Genomic DNA, 14680 nt, shown 5'->3' with positions numbered 1-14680 from the left:
GCCTGACGAGGGGGCCGGCTTGGCCCCGGGAGCGGGGTGCGGCTCCCAAGGCCCGCGGCCTGTCCGCACGGCCTGCGCTCCCCTGGCCTGCATCCCGCCGGCTTCGCGGGGCGCCCTCGGAGCTCGCGACCCGCCAGCCGCCGCCCGGAGATGCGGAATCTCAGCCTCTGCGCGGGCCACGCGCGCAGCCCCCCGAGGGGCGCCGGGCGCGAACCCAGCCGGGAAGGGCGGCGCGGCGGCCCTCTTCGCGGCCCAGGAGCCCCTCCGGGCTCTCGGGCGCCGCCGGGCGGAGGACCCCCCGCAGCAGCGCCGCGCCCGCCGCCCCAGCCCGCGCGCCAACGGGGTCGAGCAGCGCGGCGCCCTGCCCGCACCGTGCGGGTCTCACGGCCGCAGCGGAGAGCGCTGCCGCCCCCCAGTCTGGCGAGAGGCGGCCCCGCGAAGCCTTCGCCCGCCCGCCCGGGACCGCCCGGGTTCCGCAGAGAACGAGCGGGGCGGGGCGGGGCGGGGCGGGGCGGGGGAAAGAAGGGCGTGGCCTGCGCAGGTGGGGGCTGCTGCTTTCAGCCTCCCAGAATTACGGGGGCGGCTGGCGCTGTGCCGTGGGGCGGACAAGTCCCGCTCCTGCAACAGACGTTGTCTCCGGGGCGTCCGCGGGACCGGAGCAAAGATCTGCGCTGCTTTTGCCGAGGGGCGGGGGGCGTTGGGGAGAGGGGGAGAGGGAGGAGTTAAGGCGAGAGAGAGAGAGAGGGAGGCCAGGCTTCCTGGAGAGGCGGGGAAAAAGGGGGACGGGGCTGGAGAGGAGGAGGGGAGGGGGCTCTGCGTGGATTCCGGGGGGCCGGGATTTCCCCAGGAGCATCCCCACCCGCCCCCACCCCTGCGATCCAGTGAGTGCAAAGTGCAATGGGGGGGCAAGGCCGGGAACACGGGGGGAAGCCCCCAGGCAGGGGGAGCGGAGCCCCACACCGCACGGAAGCAACAAACGGGAGCAGCTGCTGCTGGGAGTGGGGGGACGGACGGGAGAGCTGGAGACCCCCGCCCCGTTCGCCGCAAGGGGAGGAAGGCTGCGCAGCCGGCTCATCTGGAGCTCTGGCACGACCCCCCCCCCCGCATCTTGGAGGGTCTTTCTTCCTTTGTTAAGGCAGGAGGCCGCCGAAGCCCCTTCCCGCGACGGAACAAAAGGCGACCAGGACAGAGCCTGCTGGAGCCGGATTCAAACCAGTTTGGAGCTGGAGCCTAGGAGGGGACGGGGGAAGCAGGCACAGCTGTTCTGGCCCGGGGTGGGGGGGGGGACGTGTGGGTGGGTGCAGCAGTCTAGAGATGCTTCGTGCCCCCCCCCCGCCCCCTGAGGGTTCCCTCTGAGCCTGAGGGTGTTGATCCGCCTTCCTGGCAGGGAGGAGCCCCCCCTCACAGCCCCCCAGGGCTTCTGGTGCAGCATCTCTCCTGTGGGAGGATGGAATAGGCCCAAGGCTTGTGGCCATCTCTGCAAGACGTGGTCTCCCCACACCAAATTAACGTGGTCTTTTTGGCAGCAGCCCCAGGTGATCCTTCGAGTCCTCTTGGAGGCTGAGCAGAGGTTGGAGATGGGAGAGCAACACTGCGCTGCCCCCCAGGCAGGAAAAGGCCTCCAAGCCATCCAGGCTGGGAGCAGCGGGGAGTTCTGGGACAGAACCGTCCAGAAGATCCTGGGCGGGGATGCTGCCAGCGCGGACGCACAGCGCCAGCGCTTCCGGCGGTTCTGCTACCTGGAGACCGAGGGGCCCCGGGAGGTGTGCAGCCGCCTGCACCACCTGTACCGCCAGTGGCTGAGGCCCGAGAGGCACACGAAGGCTCAGATGCTGGACCTGGTCATCCTGGAGCAGTTCCTGACCGTCCTGCCCCCCGAGATGGAGAGCTGGGTCCGGGAGTGTGGAGCGGAGACCAGTTCCCAGGCAGTGTCCCTGGCGGAAGGCTTCCTCCTCAGCCAGGCAGAGGACGAGAAGCAGGAAGAACGGCAGGTGAGAGAGAATTTCACCCTCACTGCTCTGAGGGGCCACTAATGTGGGCCCTAAAGTCCACACCAGTTGACTGAGCTTCCTAGATGCACATTCATTCATTCATTCATTCATTCGCGTGCATATTTATTTCCTGCTTTTTCAGGCAATAGCCTCCGCCAAGCAGCTTATAATATAACCAAATTGGTATAAATGCATTTAAACCAACCTTTGCCTGTGCCTGCCGTTCCTTCCTTTCCTTTCTCCTCTGCCTGGGACCCCCACGTCTCTTCCAGGTGCAGGGGATGTTAGCCAAAGTGGCCGTGGATTTCCCCAAGGCAGAGGAGGCGCCAGCGGACACCAGGCAGAGGCTGCTGTTCAGGGGTGTTGTGCAGGAAGACGACGGGGGTGCCCCCTCGTTGGGTAAGGATTCATGGCAGCATATTTCAGCCGGATTGCAACCTCTGACGTGTTCCTGGCATCTGTGGACTCTTTTATGTCCCCCTTCTGCCAGTGTGAGTGTGTGTGTGTGTTTCTAGGCTCTTCTACCAGCTTAAAAATGAATTTGGCTTCTAACATTAAAAACTTTATAGGTCCAAACCAGGCCTTTGACTTATCCCCAAGCGTGGACAGATTTGCACAAAGAGCTGAGATATGGAATGTGGGTACTAACAATGATTTGTTTATTCCATTTCTCCATTCCAAGGAGTGTCCTCTCCTTCTCTGCGTTATGTAAAGCCCTGTCAGACTGTTAGCTAAAAGGAAGTCACAATATGGCAAGCAAATAAAATTCAGTACTCAAAGAGACATGTAAAAAAAGCCCAGCAATAATATCTGGCTAAAATCAATGAGAAAACCAACAGCATATATATTCTCTGCCAAATGTCTTAGGAAAGCCAAACATTTTCACTTGGGAAGCTGTGAAGGGGAGAGGCATATCCAAATCTTCATAGATGCTGCAGCAGTCAGGAAAAGGATTTTTAAAAAGCAACACCTGAGACAGCCTGTTGAAAGAGGCACAGTGATTTTAGGTGAATTATTGGTGTTTTTAGCATGACTGCTCATTGAAAGGTGACCGGTGACATGGCTAGGGGAACTTCTTTGGCAGGGCTTCCAGGTCTTGGGGCTGCCAGAAATGGCTCTATCCCCCCTACTGGATCTTTGGCACACAGTGGGGCCTCTGCTGAGGACCTCCAGACTTGGGCAGCATCCGACTGGGGGAGGCTTAAGATGTAAGCTTCTTAAATGGAGGCATGGAAAGCAAGCAAGGCCTCCCCAGGGGACCATCATAGGTGCGAGAACATGATGGGCACAAGTCCCAGACAGTTCTGGGTTGCAAAAGGGAGAACCGCCATCTTGAACTGGGCCAGGCAGCGAACAGGACTAAAGTTCCGATTAGCTCCTTTGCTTCTCTCCCTAGGAAGCAGCAGCACAACCCTGGGAATTCATCCCAGGACTTCTCCGATCTGTGATGGAGCAGAAATAGTTTCTGCACAGTTGCCAGACCAGGTAGGACAAGAAGAGGAGGAGAACTGGCCAGGGCCTGGCCCAGCCTGGGTGCGTCTGCCCCCTGCACACTTCGCTGGGCCTCTGTCCCTTTCCTTTAGATCTGTCAAGGCTACCCCACAGGTAGGATCTTTGCTCATAGTGACGTTATCTGTTTTCTTCTCCTTGGTTCAGTGTCCGGTGAGCTTTGAAGAGGTGGCTGTGTATTTCACGGAGGAGGAATGGGCCCTGCTGGATCCAGGCCAAAGAGCCCTGCAGTGGGAAGTCATGGTGGAGAATTATGGGAACCTGACCTCTCTCAGTAAGGCTCCCTCCTTCCCTTTTTTATTTATTCATTCCTGCGTTGATTCTGGGCATTTATATCCCACCCTTTAAATAAATCCACCCATGGCTGCTTACAGTACTAAATCAAAAATATAATAATGCCATAAGACTGAAGCCAGCAGGATCGAAAATCTAAGAAAGGTGGCATAAGGACCTCGAGGAGGTAATACAGCTCAGATGAAAGGCCTCTGCCTGGTGCCAGGTTGCCATTAACAGGCCCACCATTCCAGCATTCCACTGCTGGGTGCCACCCCTGAGAAGGCCATTTCCCGCCTAGCCATCCGCCACACCTCAAACAGCAGGGAGCACGGAGACTGTGAAACACAGGCAGGCGCACGTGGAGGCCAGCAATCCTTCAGGATATATGGTGCAACACATCTCATTTACAGATACTGATAGAGAGATAGATATTACAGTACATAAAAAACCAAAGCAAGGATTAAAATGCTCCCAGTAACTTCTCCGTCTCCCTGCCAGAAAGAACACTCTGCTTGAAACGCAACTGCAGCCCTGGGAGTACAGAGCTGCAGGGAGGCGCACTCTGGCCTCTGCAGTCAGTCGGAGGAACAGGGGCTGCTGCGTCCCTCGAAGCTCCTCTACCCACAGGGCCAGGGCTCAGCAGCAGAGCCCCTGCTTTGCTTGCAGAACATCCCCACTTCAGTCCCCAGCAGCATCTCCAGGGAGGGGTGGGAAAGAATCCTGCCTGAAGCCCCGGAGAGCCGCTGCTGCCAGTCAGGGTCGACAACACTGGGCTGGAGGGACCCAGGGTCTGGCTCAGTCGAAGGCAGCAGGTCAGCCTGGCCCCAGCTGGGCACGAGGGTCCCTCTCCCCTTGGTCCTTGGTTCTGGCGTCATCAGGCTGGTCTCACTCCTCTGCCTCCACCCTCCACCCCTCTTTCCCTTGCACATCTTGTTAGGGCAGGGCTTCGCTCTCATTTATGTGAACCACTTAGGTGACAATGTGTGCCTGAAAAGCAGCCACTCAATGGCGCAGTTTTATTGGAAGCTGCTTTGGTAAGGGGTGGGGGCATTTTAGGGCCCCAAAGTGGGATACAGTTATTATTACACACAACGTCATAGAATCATAGAATAGTAGGGTTGGAAGGGGGCTACAAGGCCATCGAGTCCAACCCCCTGTTCAGTGCGGGAATCCACAAGTCAGAGCATCCCTGACAGATGGCTGTCCAGCCTCGTCTTGAATGCCTCCAGCGTGGGAGAGCCCACCACCTCCTTAGGGAATTGGTTCCATTGTCGTATTGCTGTAACAGTCAGGACGTTTTTCCTGATGTTCAGCCAGAATCTGGCTTACTGAAATTTGAGCCCATTATTCCGTGTCCTGCACTCTGGGATGATTGAGAAGAGATCCTGGCCTTCCTCTCTGTGGCAGCCTTTCAAGTACTTGAAGAGCGCTATCCTATCTCCCCTCAGTCTTCCCTTCTCAAGGCTAAACATGCCCAGTTCTTTCAGTCTCTCCTCATAGGGCTTTGTTTCCAGTCCCCTGATCATCTTTGTTGCCCTGCTCTGAACCCTCTCCAGTTTGTCTGCATCCTTCTTAAAGTGTGGCGCCCAGAACTGGACACAGTACTCCAGATGAGGCCTAACCAGTGCTGAATAGAGGGGAACTAGCACTGCCTGGGATTTGGAAGCGATGCTTCTATGAATGCGGCCCAAAAGAGCATTTGCCTTTTTTGCAGCCACATCACATGGTTGGCTCATATTCAGCTTGTGATCGACAACAATTCCAAGATCCTTCTCGCTTGCAGTGTTGTTGAGCCACGTATCCCCTATCTTGTAACTGTGCATTTGGTTTCTTTGTCCTAGGTGCAGAACTGGGCATTTGTCCCTATTAAATGTCATTCTCTTGTTTTCTGCCCAGCGCTCCAGTCTATCCAGATCACTTTGAATTTTATTTCTGTCTTCCAAAGTATTAGCTATCCCTCCCAATTCTGTGTCATCTGCAAATTTGATCAGCATTCCCTGCAGCTCCTCCTCCAAGTCATTAATAACAATGTTGAAGAGCACTGGGCCCAGGACTGAGCCCTGCGGTACCCCACTCATTACCTCTCCCCAGTTGGAGAAGGTCCCATTGAGAAGCACTCTTTGAGTCCGATTCTGTAGCCAACTGTGGATCCACCGGATCGTTGTTTCATCTAGCCCACTTTGAGCTAGTTTGCTCATCAGGAGATCATGGGGCACTTTGTCGAAAGCTTTGCTGAAGTCGAGGTATATGATGCCTACAGCATTCCCACAGTCCACAAGGGAGGTGACTTGATCAAAAAATGAGATCAGATTTGTCTGGCAGGACTTGTTTTTGACAAATCCATGTTGGCTTTGAGTAATCACTGCATTGTTTTCCAGGTGCTGCCAGATGGATTGCTTTATCATCTGCTCAAGAATTTTCCCAGGGATTATGTCAGACTGACTGGTCTGTAGGACCCAGGTTCCTCCTTTTTACCCTTTTTGAAGATAGGAACAGCATTAATCCTCCTCCAGTCATCTGGCAGTTCCCCCGTCCTCCATGATCGCTCAAAGAGAACAGAGGTTCTGAGAGTTCTTCTGCCAGTTCCTTTCTTACTCTAGGATGCAGTTCATCTGGCCCTGGAGATATGAACTTATCCAAAGTAATGAGGTGTTCCTTGACCACATTCTTATTGATCTCAAGCTGCAATCCTGCCCCTTCAGCCTTTACTTCGCCTTTGCCAGGGGGGTCATAGACCCTCTTTTGGGAGAAGACAATGCGGCAGCACCTGCCTCCGCATTAAGTCTTTGTTCTTTGGATTTGTTCCCTGATTTGAGGCTCGACTCCTCTCTGTTCCTGTAGGTGAAGCGATGGAGAGTGCAGGGGGTGCTGAGCAGCAGAGATGGAAAACTGAAGTACAAGAGCAGACGTGGAGTAAGAAATCCACTTGGTCTGCGGACGCTGCCTTCCCTGAAATCTCCATCCAAGAAGAATGTTGGGGAGGGAATGAAAGGCAGATATTCCCTGCAAAAACCTCACCCAGCAAATCAAGCCTGAGAAGACATCAGAGAATCCACAAGGGGGAGGCAGTGCTGAAGTGTTCCGAGTGTGGAAAGAGCTTCAATCGGCGCTACAGCCTTACTAGACATCAGAGAGTGCACACTGGGGAGAAGTGGTGGATCTGCTCCGTATGCGGAAAGAGCTTCAGTCAGAGGTACCACCTTACCAGACATCAAAGAATACACACTGCAGAGGAATGGTGGATTTGCTCCGTGTGTGGGAAGAGCTTCAGATGTAGCAATAGCCGAATAAGACATGAAAGAATTCACACTGGGGAAAAACCATTTGAATGTTCTGAGTGCGGAAGGCGTTTCAGCGAGAGCTCGACCCTTTATAAGCATCAAAGGGTGCACACAGGAGAGAAGCCCTATAAATGCTCAGAGTGTGGAAAGAGCTTCCGCCAGAAGATCAACCTGACAAGGCACCGCACCGTCCACACGGGGGAGAGGCCCTATCCATGTGCCGAGTGTGGAAAGAGCTTCAGCCAGAAGGTGAGTCTTACTTTACATCGCACAATCCACACAGGGGAGAAGCCATACAAGTGCTCAGAGTGTGGGAAGAGCTTCACTCAGAGGATCAACCTTACTTCCCACCAAAGAACCCACACAGGAGAAAAACCCTACCGCTGCTCTGAGTGCGGGAAGAGCTTCAGTCGCAGCAACAGCCTGGCAGATCACTTGAAACACCACATCAACATTCAGCGTGTGGAGGTTCTGTCTGAAGAGAAGCCTCCAGGCGAGTAAAACGTAGGAAGTTGCAGGGGGAGACTCCCTGCAAGTGCTGGAAATGCTTTGGATGCAGGAAGGACCCAAAGCTGAGCACACACTGTTGGTTTGATGAGTCACGCCCCTGGCAGCGTCATATAAATCCCCAACCTGGTGCCTGCCAGATGGGTCAGTACAGCTCCTATCATCCCCAGCCACCATGGCCCATGGCTATGCTGGCAGGGGCTGGTGGGAGTTGTACTCCAACATGTCCGGAGAGCGCCAGGCTGGTAACAATACCTAGACTAGAGCTTTTCTGACCAGTCCTGCAAAGATCCCCCAACGGGGGATAAAACAGTATAGATGCTTGAAAAGCAGCAGAAACGACAATTAGTGCGTAAGCTGAACTACACCAGGGAGGACGCACGAGGGTGGGAACTGAATGGCCATCGGAGTCAGCATCTTCCATGGTGCTCTGGTAGCCTTGGCATCTCCCCACCCCACCCCCGGATTTCTCTGGTGAAGGAACCTCCCCTCCCAGTCACAAAGTGGATCGGTCATGGAAATAGATCCATGGGTAAACCTGCCATCACAACGGATAAATCTGTGAACCAGTCTAAACTCCCCCAGCCACAAATGTTGGTACCACTTCCACCATTCATGGCATTTTTCTGGCACCGTCTGTGAGGTCCTTTCACCAGCATCTCCAGGTGAGACTGCACTACGGGGAGTCACTTCCCTTTGGAGAAAAGGGCAGCGTAAGAGCAGTCCTGAATCTGGATCATACCAAGGGCCTGGCTAGTCCAGTATCCTGTTCCCACAGTGGCCAACCAGGTACCCATATGGGAAGCCCCCAAGCTGGGCTGGCATCCAAGAGCCCCCAGCATACTGCCTCTGATCCTGTAGGTAGCACAGAGCCCGTAGCCCCCGGTCCCTACCATTAGTTTGTCTAATTCCAGACCCAAGTAACAAATCTGGAGCAATATTAAAAAGGACAGTGCCTCTGAGCATGGGTGCCTTCTTCTGAGCAACTACGGCCTGTGCCCCAACAGGCAGAAGGGTATCTGTCCCTGCAGCCCAGCGAGGTCTCTAGCACAGCCTCCTCGTGATCCCATCATGCAACAGCAGGAGTAACTTCCCTCCTGCAGAACATTGCGAGTATAATGATATTGGGATGGATCCAGATAACGCTGCTTCACGTTAAGTCCTGCTGAAACCAGTTGGACTTGATAGGTGTGATTGGTGTCCCATTGAGTTCAGCGCGGACTGAGTGCAACCAACAAAGTCTGGATCAAACTGTGGTGTAAACCAAGGGAGGGCGACTTGTGGCCCTCCAGATGTTTTGGCCTACAGCTCCTGTCAGCCATTGCCAGCATAGCCAATGGTGATGAATGATGGAAGTTGTAGTCCCAACCACTTCTGGTAGGCTACAAGCTGCCCACCCCTGGTGTAAAGTATAAGGACACCCTGTTCTTCATTACAATTGGATGAAGAAGCCCAAGAACCATTCTGGGCCTGTAGTGGAGTCAACAGAAACAGGGTGGATTGGGGAAAATTTGGAGCAGCGAATGTATCCCAGTATTGTGGTTCTGGATGCTCACTGTGAACGTCTCTTTGCCTTGGGAGGCATTTGGCTGTGTCAGTTGGGCTGCAGAATCTAGCAGAGGCGGAACAAGGCGGTTAAGCCAAACGTGTCCCACCTTCGCCAAGCATAACCTGATCACGTTGCCCCAGGACTGCAAAACTGACAGAAGGCACCCCCCCCTGTGGGCCAGAGCACCGAGGGCCACTGAGTGGCTGCACCCCTTGCCTCCCAGAAAGAACGGAATGGCAAACACTGGGGTAGAAGGGACTAGCTTGGCCCCATCCTCAGCCAGAGGAGGAACAGCTGCAGGGCGCTCGCTTCCCCCTCCCTCCCAGCCAGGAAGAATGCTGGGCTCCAGCCCTTGCTTTTCTCTTTCCTCCGCATCCCTTTTCCCTTCTGTATCATGTCTATTAGATGGTGAAGTGGGCAGGGACCGTCTTTGTCTTTTAATCTCTGTACAGTGCTTAGATTTTTTTCCTGCCTTTTCTAAGTGAAAAATAATAGTGATGAGGAGGAGGGGAAACCAGCACAGCTTCATAGATAACTGCAAGACTGGGTGCTTGCAGTGCACGCACCAGCCGCTCATTTTTTACAGCCTGGGGTGGGCACTGACAGCGGTAGCGGGGAGGCTGACTTGCCGTGCTCGTGGCCAGGAAAAGCCGCAATTCCAGTTCTTCTGGCATCTCGGGGATTAACCTGGAATAAGCGGGAAGGGGTGGTGATGGCGGAACCGGGACTCCTGGGATTCTGAGGGAAGGCTCTTCTCTCGCTTCATTTTTGTGTGGCTCCTGAGTTCTCCCTGGATCTGGGTTCCTCCCATGTGTCTCCTGTATCCATCACTCTCTCTCTCCCACTCTCTGCTGGCTCCCATAACGTGGCTTGACTTCCAAAGCACTCAGAAGTTTGTCCTTCTGATCTGTTCCACATCAGGGACATAGTGTGTGTGTGGGGGGGTGTTCAAAGGCATTATTCTCCTACATCACAGGGGCTTGTAAAAATACAGTTCTCCTGATTCTCCCTTGCCCGCAGGTGCCGCCCAATATTCCTGTTTATGAATGACATTGAACTTAGGCGTCTTGCAAGATGCCATAAGAACACCGACTATGGCAAGTGGGCGCTTAACATTATTGCCATGAGATTCATACAAAAGAATAAAGATGTTGTTCCCCCCCTTTAAGAGTCCTTCAAAGTTATACTCCTCTGCATTTTTCGAATTGTCTCTGGCTGTTGGTCAATATTAAAATTATAATAAAATGTATTCATTAGAAGTGTGCACTTCAATGTGTTGTTTATGCATTACAGCTCCGGTGAAAATCTTCCCTGTCATTGGGCAAGTGAGCATCGGGTACCTGTCCACTTTCGTATCTGCATCCCCAGTCTCTTCTCCCATTTTGCGTTTGGTCCTTTGGGATTGTAAGCTCCTTGAAGGCAGAGACTTGCCTTTGCTCCCACAGCCCCTGACGCAGGCAAAGTCCTCTCAGCGGCATCCGCCTGGGCCTCTGCAACCCTAACCAGATCACAGCACCACCGGCACCCTGAACTTTCCCACCCCAAGGACTCCTAATTCCTCTCCCCTGGCGGGGGGCTCGTGAATCGAGGCAGCATGGCACAGATGCGGCAGGCCTGAGGGGAGGCCAAGGAAGCTGCCCAGGGCTCCGGCCTCTTGGACTGGGACTCCTAGCACCCGCCAGTCCACACATGGTGGGAGTGGTCGTCCAAGAGGCCTGGAGGACGCCAAGCCCGGGAAGGGTGTCATGGCACAGCTCCGTCTCCGCTGCCAAAACCCAGCATGGAGCAGCAAGCTCAGGCTCTGACTCAGGAGGGTCCCCGGGAAAGGGGTGATGACAGAGCTCCCCCCACCCCGGCTGGGCAGGGCGAGGCAATCCTCTCTTGGCAGGGAGGGGAAGGGGGGCGCCCAACCCTGGGACGCTGGGCTTCTGGCCCCAGGCGTGCTGCCAGGAAAGCTTTCTCCCTGTGGGGGTGGGGGAACTTACAGGAACCAAGACACTCTCTCTCCTCCCCCCCCCCGCCTACAAGGGGATGCGTACTCCGCAGAGGCTCCCAGGGCGCGGGGGGGGGGTCTCTCCCCCCCACCCCCGCGCCTCTGTGGCCAGTCGGAGAAACATTCAAACACTGCATGGAGGGAAGAAGGCAGGGCTTGGCCCAGGCTGCGCGTGCACGTGTCTTGGGGCGGGGGGCTCTTCCACACGTGCAGGAGAGACTCTGCTCACGACGCGGGATCAGGACGGGGGGGGGCGTTGTGCGGTATAAAGACAAACATTCCGGAGGGAGAGACGTGCCCCCCCCCTCCCTGGGGGCGAAGGGTTAAAGCCCCGAGTCCTGGAGAAGCAGGAAGGGACTCGCACTTCCTGTGCCGCCCCCTCCCCAGGCCTGGTGTATACAAAGGGAGCCTTTGTGGGGGGAAGGGGGGGAAGGAGGGGAGAGGACGGAGGCAACAGCAGTAGCAGCTCCTGGTGGGGCGGGGGGCACAGGAAGGGACGGAAGGAAGGAGACCCTGCCCTCCAAAAGCCTGGGGTGATTAGGGCGCAGGGGGCTTTGAGTGTGGCAGGGGTGCAAGGCGAGGGGCTCGGGACGGGGCTCGTGGAGGGAAGCCCAGCCGGGGAGCGGAGAGAGCAGCACGCAGGCCGGGAGGGGGGGCTGGTGCGAATGGGACCCCCTTTCCATCCCGGAAGAAGCAAGGGGCGGTTGAGGGGAGCTGTCCTGCGACCACCCACCCGGTGGAGGCTCCAGTCTCTGGAGGGTTGGGGCTTACTGGCTTTCTTCCCACGGAGCTTTTATCTGGCGATTGAGATTGCTCCTTTTGCGGGCTCTTTACATGACGCCGTTAACCTCCAACGCATCTCCTGTAGGGAGCCCCCCGCCCCGCTAGCTGGAACGACCCACCGTTGCTCGTCAATGCTTTCCTGCCTCCAGAGCCCAGTATTTGCGACTGAAGCCCCGCCTGGGCTTCGCAGCGCCTATGGACTTCCTGGCCTGAGGAGCGTTGCTGGCAGCAGAGGACGGCTTGGATCGTTCAGGAACGCGGAAGTCGCCACCAAGCGCAAATCGGCGGCGGAGGAAGATGCGGCCGGCCCCGGGGTCCGTTGCGCCTGGGTGCCGTGGACGTCCGGGGACAGAACCACGCAGAAGGTCCTGTGTGGGGACACCGGCAGCCCCAAGCTGCGGTGCCAGCGCTCCAGGCTCTTCTGCCACCAGGCTCCAGCCGCCTCCGGGACTTCTTCTCTCAGTGGCTGAACCTAGGAGAACACAGGAAGACTCAGACCTGGGCCTGATCATGCTGGAGCAGTTCCTGACCGCCCTGCCCCGAAGACGGAGACCTGGGCCCGAGGTGTGGAGCAGAGACCTGTTCCCAGGCGGCGGTCCTGGCGGAAGGCTTCCTCCTCCTGATGAGCAAACTAGCTCAAAGTGGGCTAGGTGAAACAACGATCCGGTGGATCCACAGTTGGCTACAGAATCGGACTCAAAGAGTGCTAATGGGACCTTCTCCAACTGGGGAGAGGTCACGAGTGGGGTACCGCAGGGCTCAGTCCTGGGCCCAGTGCTCTTCAACATTTTTATGAATGACTTGGAGGAGGAGCTGCAGGGAATGCTGATCAAATTTGCAGATGACACAAAATTGGCCAGGATAGCTAATACTTTGGAAGACAGAAACAAAATTCAAAGTGATCTGGATAGACTGGAGGGCTGGGCAGAAAACAACAGAATGACATTTCATAGGGACAAATGCCCAGTTCTGCACCTAGGACAAAGAAACCAAATGCACAGTTACAAGATGGAGGAGACGTGGCTCAACAACACTACAAGCGAGAAAGATCTTGGAATTGTTGTCGATCACAAGCTGAATATGAGCTAACAATGTGAGGTGGCTGCAAAAAAGGCAAATGCTCTTTTGGGCTGCATTCATAGAAGCATAGCTTCCAAATCCCAGGAAGTACTAGTTCCCCTCTACTCAGCACTGGTTAGGCCTCATCTGGAGTACTGTGTCCAGTTCTGGGCACCGCACTTTAAGAAGGATGCAGACAAGCTGGAGAGGGTTCAGAGGTGGGCAACAAAGATGATCAGAGGATGGGAAACAAAGCCCTATGAAGAGAGACTGAAAGAACTGGGCATGTTTAGCCTTGAGAAGAGAAGACTGAGGGGAGATATGATAGCGCTCTTCAAGTACTTGAAAGGTTGTCACAGAGAAGAAGGCCAGGATCTCTTCTTGATCATCCCAGAGTGCAGGACATGGAATAATGGGCTCAAGTGACAGGAAGCCAGATTCCGGCTGAACATCAGGAAAAACTTCCTGACTGCTAGAGCAATACGACATTGGAACCAATTCCCTAGGGAGGTGGTGGGCTCTCCCACACTGGAGGCGGTCAAGACTAGGCTGGACAGCCATCTGTCGGGGATGCTCTGACTTGGATTCCTGCATTGAGCAGGGGGTTGGACTTGATGGCCTTGTAGGCCCCTTCCAACCCTACTATTCTATGATTCTATGAGTCCAGCCCCCCGCTCAATGCAGGAATCCAAGTCAGAGCATCCCTGACAGATGGCTGTCCAGCCTCGTCTTGAATGCCTCCAGTGTGGGAGAGCCCACCACCTCCCCAGGTGATTAGTTCCATATATTGGGATGGGAAGTCCTTCAGCCCAGAGCTTGCATGGTCACTGCTTGTCAGTATTGGCCATAATGGGATAGATTGACCAAGGACAGTCTCGTATACTGACATGCTCCATACGGCTTAGTGGGGTGCAGAAATTTCCACAACAGCTGGGACCCAAATCATCTGGCATTATATGCTGTGCTTTTTGGAGTTGACAGGATCCCACTGCCAGGAGCAGCAGCTTCTCTCTGGCTGTTTCGATAAGACAGCAACTTGTTGCACGATCTCTTCGCAGAGGGGAAGAAGGCAGCCTTACCCAGAGAGGCCAGGTCCCTGTTGTTCTCCTCCATGAAGTCCCTGTGCAGCGCCTTCTGGCCTGGATCCAGCAGAGCCCACTCCTCCTCCGTTGAAGCATACAACCCCCTCCTCAAAGGCCACCTAACACTAAAAGAGAAGGGAAGTCCCTCTTTACAGAGGACATAACCATGCAAAAGCCCAGGACAGTGGAGCTCCCTCAGGTGCCTTCCAAGGAGGCAGTTCTGTGAAGATCCTGAGTGGCTGATGCCTCCAGGCCCACAGAAATGCGTGCCCCAGGTTGCCCTTGCCTAGCCTCTCCGCCATGCTTTCGTCTAATCTGGCGATGGTGCAGCTACTGCTGCCACTCCGTCACAGAGAGGGCCTGGAATGAAGCACCATCATCATTTCGCTGCCTGTGAGGGGGAGAGAGGAGGTGGGAGGAGGTTTGATCCTGTTAGCTTCCTGGTCCCTCACAAGGTGCGGGTCCTTAGCTGCCAAGTCCCAAAGACCAGAGCTTCCTCTGTTCTCCAGACTGGCCTTCAAAAGATGGCTTTGCGGGCCCCTGCGAAAAAGATTAACAGAGCGTGGTCTCCAGCCCTCGAGGGAAGGAGGCTCCACCTGCCCAGAGCCTCCCCCACAGACAGCCCCCCTCCACTCCGCATCATCTAATGC

General features: G+C 55.5%; 1 protein-coding gene across 4 annotated transcripts; it reads left to right on the top strand.

The window, feature by feature from the left end:
* Positions 1 to 520: 520 nt before the first annotated feature.
* LOC146333430 (zinc finger protein 213-like) lies at positions 521 to 10378 on the top strand. 4 transcript variants are annotated; one of them, XM_084826342.1, is made up of 7 exons: positions 521 to 541; positions 1527 to 1991; positions 2264 to 2390; positions 3388 to 3476; positions 3648 to 3774; positions 6618 to 7306; positions 10134 to 10378. In XM_084826342.1, the coding sequence occupies exons 2-7, from the start codon at positions 1578 to 1580 to the stop codon at positions 10161 to 10163; spliced, it is 1476 nt and encodes a 491-aa protein (XP_084682468.1). In that variant the 5' UTR covers positions 521 to 541; positions 1527 to 1577; the 3' UTR covers positions 10164 to 10378. The 4 variants fall into 4 exon arrangements, with proteins under 4 accessions (XP_084682468.1, XP_084682466.1, XP_084682465.1 ...); XM_084826340.1 differs by lacking the exon at positions 521 to 541 and adding an exon at positions 744 to 881; XM_084826341.1 differs by lacking the exon at positions 521 to 541 and adding an exon at positions 775 to 881 and having other exon boundaries at positions 1530 to 1991.
* The last annotated feature ends 4302 nt before the right edge of the window (positions 10379 to 14680 follow it).

This window comes from Heloderma suspectum, chromosome Z, assembly GCF_057233095.1.
Source record: "Heloderma suspectum isolate Gila_16-S chromosome Z, 16-S_ref, whole genome shotgun sequence".
Classification (NCBI taxonomy): domain Eukaryota; kingdom Metazoa; phylum Chordata; class Lepidosauria; order Squamata; family Helodermatidae; genus Heloderma; species Heloderma suspectum.
This window is presented reverse-complemented; position numbering and strand designations above follow the sequence as displayed.

What these genes read in the sequence shown, in the direction of transcription:
- LOC146333430 (XM_084826339.1), top strand. Translation starts at nt 1,578, where the DNA reads ATGGGAGAGCAACACTGCGCTGCCCCCCAGGCAGGAAAAGGCCTCCAA. An exon ending in AGAAGCAGGAAGAACGGCAG is followed by an intron (nt 1,992 to 2,263) that starts GTGAGAGAGAAT and finishes CGTCTCTTCCAG; the next exon opens with GTGCAGGGGATGTTAGCCAA. An exon ending in TGGGAACCTGACCTCTCTCA is followed by an intron (nt 3,775 to 6,617) that starts GTAAGGCTCCCT and finishes CTGTTCCTGTAG; the next exon opens with GTGAAGCGATGGAGAGTGCA.